Here is a 16,075-nt window from a genome sequence, read left to right on the forward strand (position 1 = left end):
GCCCTTGCCATCACAGTTTTTAAGACTAAAGTCACCTGAACGAAATATGCTGAACCATTGTTGATACTTATGAACGTTCAAAAAATTTCCATAAACTTCTTTGTTGTTACAGAGGAGTTATTTCTCTTCTTGTATTCAAACAGCATTACATGCCAAATGTGTGTTTCATCATGTGCCATCACTATAAGGGATTAGAGTATACTAAACTTTACGAATTACATAGGCTACACTAACATGACATTTAGGCAGTTCATTTAACTAATATATGTTTTATGGGGAGTACTCCATGTGCAGTAAACCCCCCTCCCCCCACTCAGCACTGTCTATAATACACGTGTTTTAAACTTAATATCAATCATGCGAGATTTCCAGTAGTTTACGAAAATGTATTATTCATTCCGGTTTCACTAGTTTATTTTATTATTAAAGAAAACTGAACAATTGTTTTTCTACTTACCCATTATAGCTTCTTAAATGATGGTAATTACTGCTTCGTCTCATGATATAGATGGTATTCATAACATGGGACCTGAGTGTTTGTGACTTCTGGAGCTTTTTGTATGTGATGAATGTGACAGCCATTGTTCCATATGTTGTGGGTTTCTTTGTCCACTCTGGGCCTCCTCCTCCCATCCATTTAGCCAATTTTCCTTTTCTCCAATTTCATCATAAACAAAATGATGGTGATTTGACTTGTTATTTCTCCTATCAGGGTTTACTCTAAGTATGGCTTTATTTATGGAGTAATATACTCACTCTTTTATTCTCTTCTTTAACATGATTTCTCAGGTATGTTCTTTTCTTCATCTCTCCTCTTTTGTTTTCTATTTTTCACCTGACTTTTGAGTCCGTGAAATCTTGATCAAATGCACACCCATTCTATCATGCCACATTCTACTTAACTGTTTTAAACTGGCTTATAGTCATTCCTCCATTCTCATTCTGGACTGTCTTATTTTTTCCTATTTGGGAGTGGGCCCCTTAACTTCTATTTTCCTTTATAGTGCCCACCTTTTGAACTTTTATCTTTCTTACCACCTTCTTAAATTACTTCTTGCTACTTTATCCTTCTGACTGAGGAACCTCGTGATGCTCCAGGGCAGTATGTGCTGGTAAGGTGTGTTCTCTTCTTTTCAGTACATTGACTTGTAATTCTTCTTCCATTCTACCCCTCCTTACTTGGTTCCTCTGCTGTTGGAATGGGTTGCTTTCCTAAAATGTGCATGTCTTCCTCACACTGCTGTCTGTAATCTTTGCCAGGCTCCATTTCTTTGTCCAGAGGTCCTTGGTGGCATTTTTGACCTACTGGAAATCCAGACTGCTGTTGTGTGACATAAGTCCTCATTGTCTACTGTGTTTTTATCCTTCTCATTCTAAAGGTTTTGTTCCTGTTACTAGGCCTGCTGAATCTGCATCTCACCATCCCAGCCTTCTACTTCCTGCCCTCCCACTGCCTGGTGTTGGGGTTGTTGCTTATCTTGTTGGCAATTGCCTTGTCAGCTCTGGCCCTGTGGAAGCCCATCTGTATTTCTTTGCCAACCTTTGGTCTCCATCTTTGTCAATCAGATGTATTATTTGGATTCTCAACCACAGCCAATCTCTCCACTTTACTTCTCCTTTTCTCTTTTCCCCTGTTTCTTTCCATGTCCTTTCCTCCTCCCTCTGTTTCATTTTGTCTTCAATGCCTCAAAAATGTAGTATCAGATTTCTTGGTTGAAAAGGTATTTAACCTTACACCTGGTTTTATTCTACTGTTATTGTGTTCTCAAGATGACTGGGTTCTGGCATCCAGTTATTGACCTGTCATCTTTCTACCAGTTTCTTATCATCCCTTGGTTCTGTGTGGAGGGTATCTTTCCTCCCCAGTGGGTTTTTCCACTGTGGAAGATTATGGTTGATATTTCAAACACCTTTTTACACACACTGATCGTCCAATTCTCAAGATGTTTTCTTTGTTTTGTCCATAGAGGTAGGGTCTTCCAGTTTCATACTCTTAATTTTGGCTTTGTGTCCACCCCTTCATTTTTTCCTCAATTCATGGAGGCATTTGTATGCCTTGTTCTCAGTTTGAAACTGAACTTCATATTTTACATTGATAATTAGCTTCTCTTTGCCACTTCTTAGGAGAACTTCTTTCACACTTGCATTTTTCTGTGAGAGGTTGCCCAGCTGAGTTGGCTTATCACACCTTCCAAGTCGTTTCTCATGCTCACTCTACATTTCGTACATCAGGCTGTATTTCTTATCCTCTCATCTCAGTTTGGTTCAATCTTCACTACCTTGCTTACAAGTGATGAAATGTATTGTTCCTTTAGTTTTTGTTTCTCCTTTTAATCCTGCACACAAGGTTCTTTTAGTTTTAGGAATTCTGCCTTCCCTTCTACCACTAATTTCTTTTGGCTGTACTCGCATTTGCTTCTTTCAGTGATAGTTGTAGAGCTGGCATTACCCTTCTTGAAATCCATTGTACTTGATTTTACACCTCCTTTCTCTTCTCAGGGTTTTGTTTTTGTGGCTTGGCCATGCCAATACCATGGTGGGCTCCTCCTTACTGGATCTCTGTTGCTTTTTAGGTGCTTCTCTGTCAGCAGAACAACTAGATGCTTTAGGGCATGTGGGCTCCAAGGGGAACGTTTATTCTACATCTATGTCCTTTACCTTATCATCATCCAATGGGTATTTTACCATTTCCTTCTCCTACTCATAAATTGGTTGTTCAGGATCCACTCTGTCTCTTTCCTTATTGTTACTTGTTTCAACCATCAAAGGAGTAACTGTTCCAGGACTTTTTGCTACCATGCATTGGACATTCTATTTTAAGTTAATCTTATGGCTATTAATGTGCCTTGGGTTCTAAACTTGGTGGTGGTTTGCCCCTCTCACCATAGCAGGGTTCTACCCATGGTGTGGTCTCTCCACCCTCTGGTTTTGTTGAGTTTACTCTATGTTAGGTATGCCTCTCATCACTATCTTCACATCTCAACTTCAAACTTCTCCTCTTCTATTCTCCAACTCCTCATCCTATGGCCATATTGGCCAATGCTTTCAACAAGGACTAGTCTCCCATTTTTCTCTACCTATATACCCATTCTCCTCCTTATCTCTTACCTCGTGTCCTCACTTTGATACTTGACACTCCTTGTTGGATCCTGTTGATGGTACCTCTTTGGCAGGATCAGCCCTGCTTTCCTCTGCTCCTTCATTTTGCATCTGGGCTACTCTTCCTCTGCCTTATTCATTCTCTCTTGCTACTACAGCACCTCTCTCTCTCCCAAAAGTGTGGTCCCATTGTTTTCACATGTCGGGTTGGTCCAGTCCATTCTCCATGTCTTATCTGTTCTACTTGCTAAGATATTGCTCATGTAATAAATCAAACACAGTGGCACCCCTCCCACCTCTTTCCATTTTTGGAAACACTCCCTTATATACACTTCTATATATGACTTGAATAACCAATCGGAAGCTCAGAATGTCCCTCTAGTGGCTTTCTTAGTCATTTTATGTTCTTAGAATGTCATTTCTTTCTTTTGAACCAAGAGTTCAAGGAAATAGGGTATGGCTTTAGTCTGCTCGAAATTTCATATTTTTCTAGTCTAAAATACATCTAAGCTACTAAACTTGATAAATTATACTGGAATTCTATGGTATTGATATAGTAATTTATGATTTTGTAGTTATTCAAATGTATATATAAAACCTAAAAACATTTTGTTTCATATCCTCCACGTGCAATATTTTAAAATGCTTCGCAACCTATGTCAAGCAGCAACAGAGTACAACAGAGTAACTAGAAGAGATAATTGTTTGTTCTACTTCTTTATTTACTGTTCTATGTTTTAAGAAAAATAAGTTTAAGAACTTACTTCAAAATAGCAATAACCTATATATAATGTATAATAATAGAAATCTGACTGTATTTTACAAAATACTGGTCTACTAAAACACAGCCAAGACAGGTTACTTTGTAAAGACTAAAGGTCAGTTTTATATTATTTGATACGGTAACATGGGAGCACGTGATCCTCGTCATTGTAACTTCTGTATTGTTAGCCAGAGATAGCTGAAAGGTCAATATAATAAATATATATAAATGTATAATATTATGAGATTTAAGCTATTTTGTCTAAACATTTATGTTTTCGTGTTATAATTTGTGTTCATTCTAGAATGAAAGAGGCATAATTTATATTTCCTAGTTTTTTTATGGTGGTTGCGAGATCAGTCAAATCTACTGAACCCATACAGAGATTAATTAATGAAAATAACAGATACAGTATAAAGGTTTTTCTTAAGAAACATTTGATAACTGTCTGGGCATTATAAAGATTTCGCATGTGAAATTTAAAATTTTTCTGATGCATAAAAGTATCTTTAATCTTAAAATGAAAATTACTTTGCATGATAGATAGGCAACATGTGAAAAGAAAAAAAGACTTGAGAAAAACATTGCTTTACAAACCTTAAGACTTAAAAAAAAATGATATTTTGCGTATGAAAGCATTGTAATGTTTACTGATAAACTGAAAAGAGTTAATGTCATTGATAGGGGCATAATTGATAAACTGGTAAAATTTGCTAAGAATATAAAAAAGTCTGTCTGCTTTAACCTGGAGATTTAACACAGAGATTTAGATGGAAGTTAATTTTGATAAATGTAAGGTTGTGTATGTGGGTTATCATCAGTTCCAGAATACACTCAAAATAGGAAATGTAAAAAATAAAAGTAGAATTCTGGCAAAATTTAGTGGATTCAAATGATATGCAAAAGTATTGCCTGCTATCGTACTGCAACAATTACAAAAACACTAGTATAATAATACAATACATAGACCTCAAACCAGAAAAGACTTATTTAAATGAATTATGTCCAAGTTCATATTCATTCATTTGCAGACTGTTTTGCCACATTTGTATTTCTGGTTACACTTGTGCACAATTTGATAACCTCCAGTGTCAGAGGCATAGCTAGTGTCCTGAATTCCCAGTTAGTGTCCTAAAAAATAAGAATAAAAAACCATGATCGATATCATACAGAAACTTCCCACATCTATGGGTCCAAGCCCCAAATCTTTTAAGCTCCTATTGACACCTCTGACAAGTATATTATTATTATAAAAAGCTAATGACTTGTGATGAAAGTGGCTTTGTTTCAGAACTAGTTTTTCTTTTGTCATGGGGTAAATAAATGCTTGTTTTTAGTGTTTGTGCACAAATATGTTTCCCACTCAGATGTTCAAAATGCATTGTCTAAAGATCTACTTATCATCATAATTAGGCAGTGTTGTGATTTTCTATTATCATTTCTCCTTTATTTTCTTGAGCTAAATTTTAAAATTTTTACAGAGATAACATATTTTGGATCTGTCTTTAACATGGTAAGTAAGTTTTCCATACTTGTTTTTAAAAAAAAGTTATAAATGGACTACTGAAATTTGACATGGGCTAGTTATAAAAAATGGAGCTTCCAAGTTAGGATTTTGACCTTACAGATAAATTTTTACTTTTGTTACAGAGATTAATAAATACAAAATATATACATTCCAGTATGTTTCATATTATTTTATTCAAAAAGCAACATAGCCTTTCACGTAAAACATTCATTTCCATAAATTTAAACTTTCTAGAAATTTAGGTAAATTGTTCTGTAGAATTTTGAAACATTTCCTGCATACTCTCTCTGTGCCTGGTTTTCATTAATACAAATTAACAAATTATTTGTATACATTAGAAGGGAATCTTCTTAATTATGTGAATGAGGGATAGGATCTTGGATTATTGGTTGATACAAGTTTTAAGCATTTAAGATATTGTTTCTGTTGCATTTTAAAAGCTAACAATTTTAAAAATATATATATATATAAAAATATTGACTTTATGTCTAAAGTCACCAGTTAGACCTCATTTGAAGTATTGTGTATAGTTTTGGTTCCCTTATCTTGGGAAGGACTTTGAGTTGCTGGAGCAGGTTCAAAGGAAGATTACTGGGATGATACCAGGGAAGGTAGGTTGTTATAGAAGGAGGATTGAGACCTCTTAACATGCTCACTCTTGGATAGAGGAGAATTGGGGGTGTATTAATTGAACTATTCAAAATTATTAGTGGAATCAATAAAATTGATGCATATTTTTTTTCTGTGTTTAATTATGAGGACAAGAGGTCATAAGTTTAAGATCTGAAAAGGTTAGATGTATCTCCAGTTGTGGCATTTTAATCCTCTAATAGGAAGATAAGTATGTGAAACAAACTCTGATTTAGAGTAGGAGAAGCTGCAGTTTTACAGGAGTTTAAAAAAAAGGCATGGTGAATTTATGAAATATCAGGGCTGGATTTAGTTGATTAAGTTTCTGTTTGTTGAGGGAAGTTCAAAGTTAGTATATCCTTGATAGTCCAAAAAGATCCTTGATGTGCAGTAAATTATAATTTCTTTGACTAAGTTGTTTTTATTATATAATTCCTACATTATTGTTTTTTAGCATTTTTTTGTAATAACTTCCAACCTCATTTCAGGTTTTTAAATTCAAGTGTGATCTTCATATTGTATCTTTAATTTGAACCTAATATTTTTAGTTAGTGTTGTAATTTTTAACTTCATTATTAATTGCTTTTTTAAATTCAACAAATGTTGCCATGTTTGTTTGTTTGTTTATTGTTGTTGTTTTGGGAGGGGAGGCAGCAAGGGTCTATTTTGAAGCTTTTGAGGATAGTATTATAGTTGAGTAGTTCCATCAGGGGCTCATACCTGTGTTTAATGCAGACATGAAATTATCAGAGAGAATATTACAAATGTATTTCATACAGCACAAGTACAATATACTGGTTAGACTTGTGTAACAGTTTTTGAGTAGGGAGAAATGTTTTAATGTTATGGGAATCATTTTAGCTGGTTGGGAAATATGAGTATTTGGAGAAGCTATAGATGATTTTATTGAGAATTCTTTAATCTTACATAGCAGTGAGGAAATTCTTTAACTTTAAAGAATATCACTAATTTGCAAAGATATAAGGTAATGTTAGTTATATCTATACTGATAAAGAATGAGGAAGTTGAAAATAAGTTTGATTTCATGGAATGAGGATGTTGAAAATAAGTGATTTCTTGTATGCAAATATTAAAAAGTCTTTGCAATAAGTTACACATGTTAGAAGCTGTGATAATAGTAAGCATGTTAAAAGCCTTTGATTTTACTGGGCTTTAGACAACTAAAGGTTTTTTTTTTGGTTTTTTTCACAAGCAATTCTCACAATTCTCCTATTCAAATAGAAAAAACCCAGATGTGTAACTTTACACTTTAATTTTTAATATTAAAACTCTTCTTCTGTGCTCTAGTGCTTCACTAAGACTGTTAAGTACTCCCTTTAGAATCAGCTTTCCCTGCAATTTTCTGTTACTACATAGATAACAAATAACATAAGCCTGAAGATTTCTACTAGAAACTTTTTACAGACAAAAAAATATTTCCATTTCCCATTTCTTTTTTTGCTTTCTATTACTAAGCTGATTTCCTAACACATCTTAAGCTTTCTACCTACACTGGAAAATGAAACTATTTTCCAAAATTGCACTGGCAATTATTAATTAAATGCTAACTTTCCAAATACTTTTTTTGTATGACTACTTATAATGATATTGTAGATTCTTACACCATAGCTACAACAGATGTCAAACTGATGAATGGGCCTGTAGATTTTTATCTCAACCTTAGACCTTTTAAAAACAGTGATAATATTGGCAGTCTTCCAATCATGAAGACTTACAAGTTTTTCAAGCATTAAAAGAGTGAGTTGCAAGGATATTTCTAGGTTTATGGGAAAGGGTTATGGTTAGGGCAAAGGTGCTTGTTACGTGGGTTCCATTTAATCATATAAGGAAATAGCATATTTGGGAAGCTAAATGACTGTTAGGGACTGCTTAAACTAAGTTTAGATATGATTATTTTATCATATTTTTTATATGATAAAATAATCATATCTTGGATCTGATAAAACATGGAGCCAATAGTTTAGTTTCTTTTATGTCAATGCCAGAAGCATTTGCAATAAGTTGGTGGAGTTTGAAATTATCACTGCTTCTAGTTTGTTTGATTAAATGAAGATTGGTAAGATGTTTTGTTTAAAAAGGTTTAATGACTTTGTTAGTGACTGTGAATATAAAAATTGGGATGAAAGTTACTCATTGGCCAGAAGAAGATTGAAACCTTAGAAGAGAGGTGATATTGCAAAGGATGACAAAAGTATAGAGTGTGTTTGAGTTGTTCCTAAAATTAAAGGCAAAAAGATGTTTATTGGAATTTTTACTAATATCCTGTTAAAGAAATATACAATAGTTGGAATATATATATAGGCAAATCAGTTAAACTGCTTATAGAAACAAGTTTATTATAATATCATGGAGAATTAACTGGAAGACTTTTCTATATTAAGCTGTAGAATGAGATGGGGGGGATTGCTTTCTCACTCTGTGTCAAAGATTATTCTAGAGAAGATGCTGTTTTAGACATTGATTTATAGTATTGAGGAACATGTGGTTAGATATGTTTGGTGATGAAATTGGTAATAAATGCATAGCTTGAATCTAGTAGACTTGTACATATCAACCAGGGTTTTAGTCAGTAGGTAGCATTAACAACCTGCAGCAAACCTGTTGTATCATAGATAGTACTAACAATATGAAAGTGGCTTGACAGTGATGGTGTAAGATTCCTTGGTGTTACATAATAGATTTAACAGTGGTGCTACAAGATTCCTTGGGGTTGTAGAAAAGATAGTACTAATGATATGAAGAAGACCTGAAAATGGTGATGCAAGGTTTCTTGGTTTACACACAACAGGTAGTGCAGCCAACATGAAGAGAGCCTGACAAGTATTTCAAGAGAAATACTCTGGCATGACATCCCTTAGCATTCTAGCATTACTCATACCTCAATCTTCTTATGCTCATCTTCTGAGTTACAGTTGAGAAAATGATTGAGCGTTTTGAAACGTGCACTAAATAGACCACAATTTGTGAATCAGATACATTAAGAATGAGTATTATTCTGTGTTTCTCAACAACTACAAGAAGTATTTGACAGTTATGTTACTACTTTTGTATCCATCAACTCTGAAAAAAAAAGCAAATTCTTGATGCTCTAACCTTAGAAATTTAATCCTCATTACAGGGCCTCAAACATTTTGGATTTGTTTACTTTGTGCTTAAAACTCAAATTGAATTGTAATAATGATCCACTGATGGGCTATGTTCAAGTTTTTAATCAGTTTATTTCCACATAAACGGAAATTCACAAGTTATGAAGTCAACATATTTCTGTTAAAAAGTAGAGAGATAAAAAATTGATAAATGATAAATCAAGCACTATCATAGGTATTTAATTTACTGTTGTAAGCAGTAATAGAGCAAATGATTTATTAATTTTGTAAAGTATTAAGTAGTGTATCACTATTTAAAACAGTAACAAGACTTTCAAAACATAAATATTTATATAATAAAACTGTAATTATTTTGAATAATTACACGACTATCAGTATTTTTTTTTATCTGTTTGAAATACATTGTAAACCATCTAGAACAATGTAGTCTTCACCCAGTTACAGAAATGCTGAAAGGATAAGTTACTGCCATGGGTAATATTACCATTATGTAAATTACTTGTACTTTTACAACACTATAGTAAGTATGTTTTATGCATGAGCACTTGAATACTAAATAAAAATATTTTAGAAGAGTTAAGAAAAATTAAGTTACTTAGTTATACAAGCTATTAAAATGTGAAAACAAACCTTATGTTGATCCCAAGAGATTGCATTCTCTTTATTTTTATCAAATTTTTTACAGTGTTTAATATTTATCAGTATCTTTGATGTTTGTACTATAGAATTAATGAATTGTAAAGTGTATTCATAATTTTTAGTAATTATAAGAAATTATAATACAATGGATATGGTTTATGAAATTGGAATACTTACTTATTAGTGTGATCCAACTAGTTGAAATATATTACATGTACTTTCAAGGCTTTATACTCCAACTAAAGGCTTATTTCTAATTGATTGAATATAAGAATTATATAATAAATCAAAGATGTTGATGTTAACTGAATATGCATGGGGTCAGTCCATTGGAGTGACCTCACACTAAAGAAGGAATGTTGACTGATTATGAATTTATTATGTATATCTATGCAAAATGTGGCTAGCTTTTGTAAAATATACAAGTTTGTTGTGTGCAGAAAATCATGTGTGTTATTTGTACAGTGTGTCTGTGAATTGATGACCTCAGTCTGACTTGGACTGACAAGTTGGAGTGCAATGTTGTGTTCATGTGAGGAATAAAGGAACTTCCATCCATTTACAGTTTGCATATCTATAACCTCCAGAATGCATATCTACAGTTTTTTTCAGTGTTCCTGTATACTGTATGTAGTATTTACTCTCCCTAATCATGAACTATTGCTAAGTCAGCAATATAGTTGATAACTCTGACATCAAATACATAGTAACATGTTGAATAACACTCTGTAAAAGGTTGTGATATAAACACTTTGACTCCCACCCTTGACATAGAGTTAACCTAGAAAAATTTGATTTACAGGATTTAATTGTTTGGTCACTGAGACGCAAATATTCTCTTGAGGGATTTGAAATTTTGCCGAGTTTTGTATGTGTTAATAGGAGCAATATTTCATGAACACCCTGATGAGAGAAACAAATACTAATACTGAACACTTTTTTAAAATAAAGATACAAAATGTCTATTCATTATGTAAAAATACAGAGATGTTCATGAATTTCGTCTCTAATACTCGTGTTTCTTTTTAACATGTAGACAGCAGTAAAATGAAGCATAATAGTGCTGTTAGAAGCATCCTGTTTATTCTGTTTATGAACGGTAAGTTGTTCTGTTGTAGAATATCTTTGTTGGTGTTGTAATGTTTTTATGATCAACATAATATAGCTAGAATAAACTTGTTCATTATTTGTTAAGCATGCTGACAATGATAATATAATGTTAAAAGCCTTTCTAGGACACTGTAGCATATTTATGTACAGACTGTTAATGCTGACTTTAACCAGCTGTTGAAATCAAGAATATAGAAAAGTAATAATAAGACACATAAAAACAGCCTATCTATTTGGAAAATGTCATTTTTGCATCTCTTATTAAAGAAAATGTTTCTTAGTATTGATCGTTTGTTCATCACACTTGTTTAATATTAAGAAATAAAACAATAATACTTTTACAAACTGTTAGAATATTGTATGAACAACTAAATACCTAAAGGTCACAAATCCAGTGGAAACCAAGATTTCCATTTGCCAGTGCAATATGCATTGCTCACTCATTTATTTAATAATTCTCAGTTGAACCATTGTGTGAAGTTTTATTTTTGTTGATAACTTGATTTTTAACCTCCCATAATTTTGGACAAAATGACTTTAAATTATACATGCAGCCTGTTGACCCCCACAAAATATAAAGGAAAATATTTTTAAAGAATCTTGAGGGGACTGCAACAATGAAGCTTTTTGTGGGTTCTAAAATTTGGCTAAATGATTTACTTAAAAATTGGTATTAACATGTAAGGAACGTAATCTAATTTAATAATTTGTAAATTTTCAAGCTGGAACCCTGCCATGTAAAGGTCAAGTGAGCTGTTTGGAATATATATGAAAATGTACATGTACATGTAATGGATCATTCAATATTGGCATCTACTGTACATTTAAATCTTGGAAATGTTCATATTGAGATCCTAAATGAGGGGGTCAGCAGGGTTTTGGAAGCTTGCAGGATTGGCTGCACTGATTTTCATCAAAATTGGCATGTGGACATGTAATGGATTGTTTAAGAAGTAGCTAAACTTTAGATTTTCTAATATTTCATATTATGAAGTATCAAGAGGTTTTGGGGGTGCTCAAGTGGCTATCCAGATTTGGTTTGGATATGGCAGATGTGGTAGTGGTTGAGATAATCTTTATATTAGGAAGTTACTTAACAACTGTTAAAGTGTGATCTGTATTAAGTTGGTGAAGTGTATTATTATTTATGTCATAACATTCTCTCGAAAATTGACCCCTAGGCGCTTCTCTAAATGGTTATTTCGTCTTGCATTGGTATGAAGTTCCATATCAGCCCATGTGTGGTATCTCCTCAATTTACAATTGATTTTTGTACAACAATAATTGTTATAATGTTGCTTTTTCTAAGCTGGCAGTGGTTATATACACTCTTCTTATTCTATATATATACAATAAATAGAAAATTCAGCTCATCTGACAGACAGTGATAAGCTGAATTTTAATCAAACTGTCTGGAACTGTCTAGTAATTTAACACTACTATTACATGTGATCTTGATCTTTCTTTGGACAGTTTAATTTTATTATGGTCTTCTAATGGAAAATTATCATCTTTGTTGCTTACTGTATTTCCTTTAGCTTAAAGTAACTATCTTACAATGAAAGATTAGTTTGCAGTCATCATGAAGAATTTAAAGAAAGTTTTAATATTGTTCCATAGATAATGTTTGAATAATTGAATGATTAAAATATTAAATTTTCTGCTATTTTAGATGAGAAATGGAGCTATTATTTGGTCTCAAAATATATTCTATATTAATTCCTGACTCTTGTGTAAATGTTACAACAGACTTTTAGGTTATAACAAGTTTTAAATAATTTTAATATATTTAAAAGTATTGTTAGATCTCTTGGAAGATACTTGTATTATAACTGTTGTATTATGTTTTTAAAATACAAATGTGCTAATTTGTGTATAATGATGATTATTTTGTAGGACTAATATGTGATTGTTTTGAAGGAGAAAACGAAATTCCAGGTAAGCCTGGTTCTATTGCTTTTTAAAATATCTTCTTATACTTAGTTCCCCTCATCAAAAGTAATGACAGTAAAAAATAAAAATGTTTAAACTGAAAACTTTTTGCTCTTTAGATCAAATTAAAATGACATATTTACTAAATGCTGTTTTTGGTTTTAGAGCCATTTAATAGTTTGTGTTTTTGCTTTTTTATTATTACATTTTTTAATATGTAAATTATTCTGAGTAGAGAGTATGTGGATTTAATTTTATTGTTGAATTTTAAGCTAATACCATGTTTAACATACATCATTAAAACCAAACGAAAAAATGAGTTGGATAGTAGAGAAAATACATGTTCTTGTAGAGTTCTCACTAATCAGTTCAATCTCTATAACATGTTACCTAGAGCTATGACTAGTAGAAGCAACCCAAAAAGAACAAACGCTAAATTGTATAGTACTGCAATGCTCCCAACTTTCAATCTAATTGGCATGAAATTTCTACATGCAGCTTCAAAGCACAGTGCATTAGTAGTTTATGTGACAATTTGGAAAACTGAGAATGATGCAGAGAAAAGATCACAACAGTTAGTGACCTCCACTTTGAAATATACTCTTGTCAAACAGGAAAAAGCAGTATTAAGAAGATATAAATCAGAACAAGAAATAAAGATACATGTAACTTGGAACAGGGGGCAAGGTCTGAGAAACTGAGCATGGTATGAGAAGAAATGTTTTCAATGAAATGGGGTAAGAAGTTGAAATTACAGAAATGGAGGTCATTATTCAAATATAGATAAATAATAATTAAATATCTACATTTAGAACAGTGCATTGATTTTGTGTATTCTGAAAGGAGAAGATATATATCTGAAAAAAGAAAATGAGAAATTGACAATCACTAGGCCTGCAGGCTAAACACTATAGACAGCCAATGAACATTGCCTTGAAAAGTCAGAGAAGTTCAGAGACGAGGGTATGCGTAAAGAACCAGATTTAGTGAAATTGAAATCTGGAAGAGAACATCTATACTTAGCAGTAATAGAAATAGAACATGGTAGCAGTACAAAGGTCAAATGCTCATGTCACTCATCAGAAAAACATTAATTATTAGAGGTTTTTCACAGATGAAATGTGCAGTGGTGAAAAGACTTGCATGTCAAGCATTCAGTTTATAATTAAAAGTTTATATGGCTTAGACAACTAATTTGTGAAGACATTTTTTCATCCAAAATGTCAAAGGTCAAAAGGTGTTAAACAGTTAAATTAGGCTGAATACTGATGGTTTTAGAACACAAAGGACCTTGGAATAGTTCCTTCATTTCTTGAAGTATAGCTATGGATGAGAAATAACACAGTGATTCTTTCACTAAGAATGTTTTGAGCTAGATGAGTCTTCAAAAGAGGATGTTCAACAGAAAGAAAGAGAAGAGGGACATGTGGATAAATTGAAAATGCTTAGAAGGGATGAAGAATCTTCACATTGGAGTTAATAATTTTGTAATCAGGAAAGAGTGTCCAGTCTAGACGACTATTTTTGTGAACAATTAAAATTAATCTGTAAAGGCACCACTGTTTGTTCTGTGTCTAGATGCTGCAATTATGCCAATTGTAATGGATTTGCCAACAAACACACCCCACAGAACAGGATACAATGTGAAAGCATTGAGCATTCAATCATCTTCAAGCTAGATACAAAATATCTTTAATGGCCTAAATGAAAAGTTTGTTTTAAACAAGCTGAGTCTGCATTATCAATACATCCCTTTTAAACAAGTTAACTCAATGTTATCAATCACCTTTTAAACAAGATGAGTCAACATTATCAATCACCTTTTAAACAGGTTAAGTCAACATTATTAATCACATCCTTTTTAATTCACAGACACAGCTTCTGATGTTTTTTACAGTGAGAATATATAACAAAATTTTGCACTTGTACATTTTCTGTTCAACAAGGCATGCATTGCAATGTATATGGGCAAAGAAACCACATCATGTCACTGTGTTTTTATTTTGTTAACTGATTTATCTTAGATATATTGTACGTTATACTTATTTTTGCCCTTTGCTCATTTTTTATGTATTCCATTTCTTAGCTAATTGTGTGTATTATGAGCAATTTCTGGCAACTTTATTTATTAAAATCATTGAAAGTGTGCTTTACATTGCACAATTACAGTTAAAGAATTATTTTTCATTCAGTAGTTGTTTCTTAACCTGTCATTAATGTATGGAATAAAACATTGCTAAATAAAAGTTTTAATTTAGGTATATTTTACAACTTATTTATACATGTCAGCTTTATTGATTTTAAGAAATTGTTTGAAATGATGTGTTTTTTTATATTGTAGAAACATGCTCACAGGATGAAACTAAAGAGATTGATCTTTGTAAAGAAAACTATGAAAGACTGGCAAAGAAACTTGCTCCAAGAAAAGAAAACTTAAATGTTTCAGAAAGAAAGGCATTTTGCTCGTAAGTAATGATATTCACTTTGTAAAAAGACTTCACACCAGAAATTAAAATGTACTTCTAAATAATATATTAACTTTTTTCAATAATTTTTAACCATTATGTTGACTGCAAAATATTAACAACTATATATAAAGCAGTTAAAAGAGAACCTACAGTGCCAGGTTATAATCATTCTATTTAAAATTCAACTCTGAATATAAAGGTATACAGACGTAAGATTAATTCAAAACAGATACATCAAACAAGCATTACAAAGATAATGAAAAACCTAAGGAAAATAAAATAGCATTTTTAATTTGTCTATTAAAAAAGTGTAATATATATATAGAGAAAGAAAATTATTAATTTGCTTTACAGGAATATATCATTTAAAAATTCAGTTTTGACTGTAAGGCAATGATAAAAAGGTATTTAGTTACATCAAGGGTTGATAAATTATAAGTTTTGATTACCTTTTCTACTATGGGCTTGGTCAATTTTACCTAAATCTTGATTCCAAATTAACCTTTATAGTTTCCATACTATAATTTTTAACATATTTTGTGTGTCTTCATAAAATTCTGATATGATACCTCATATCACATAGTTCGATGACGAGGAACCCACTTTGAGACTAATAATGGCTGGAGACGGCTTAAATGGGTAATGAAGAAAAACTTTAATGTAAGTTTAACATGACAGCAAATGTACAACGTTTCGACAAGGTTTTGTCATCATCAGGTACAATTATCAAACGTATGCATAAGTACTTTCCACATTCGCTGAATTATCAAACGTATGC

The 16,075-nt window shown here is 32.1% G+C and overlaps 1 protein-coding gene across 3 annotated transcripts in view; it reads left to right on the forward strand.

Moving 5' to 3' along the window:
- The window catches only part of LOC106472578, a 36,375-nt gene that overhangs the window by 10,124 nt on the left and 10,176 nt on the right, over positions 1-16,075 (forward strand). For 2 of the 3 annotated variants that reach the window (XM_013933232.2, XM_022401137.1), the window contains exons 2-4: positions 10,824-10,886; positions 12,794-12,835; positions 15,171-15,294. In XM_013933232.2, coding sequence (XP_013788686.1) covers positions 10,835-10,886; positions 12,794-12,835; positions 15,171-15,294 — 218 coding nt within the window. In that variant the 5' untranslated portion in view covers positions 10,824-10,834. Of the gene's footprint in view, positions 1-5,354; positions 5,376-10,823; positions 10,887-12,793; positions 12,836-15,170; positions 15,295-16,075 lie in introns of those variants that run through there. The other variant, XM_022401138.1, reaches the window with a different exon arrangement.

Source organism: Limulus polyphemus, unplaced genomic scaffold, assembly GCF_000517525.1.
Source record: "Limulus polyphemus unplaced genomic scaffold, Limulus_polyphemus-2.1.2 Scaffold5438, whole genome shotgun sequence".
NCBI lineage: Eukaryota > Metazoa > Arthropoda > Merostomata > Xiphosura > Limulidae > Limulus > Limulus polyphemus.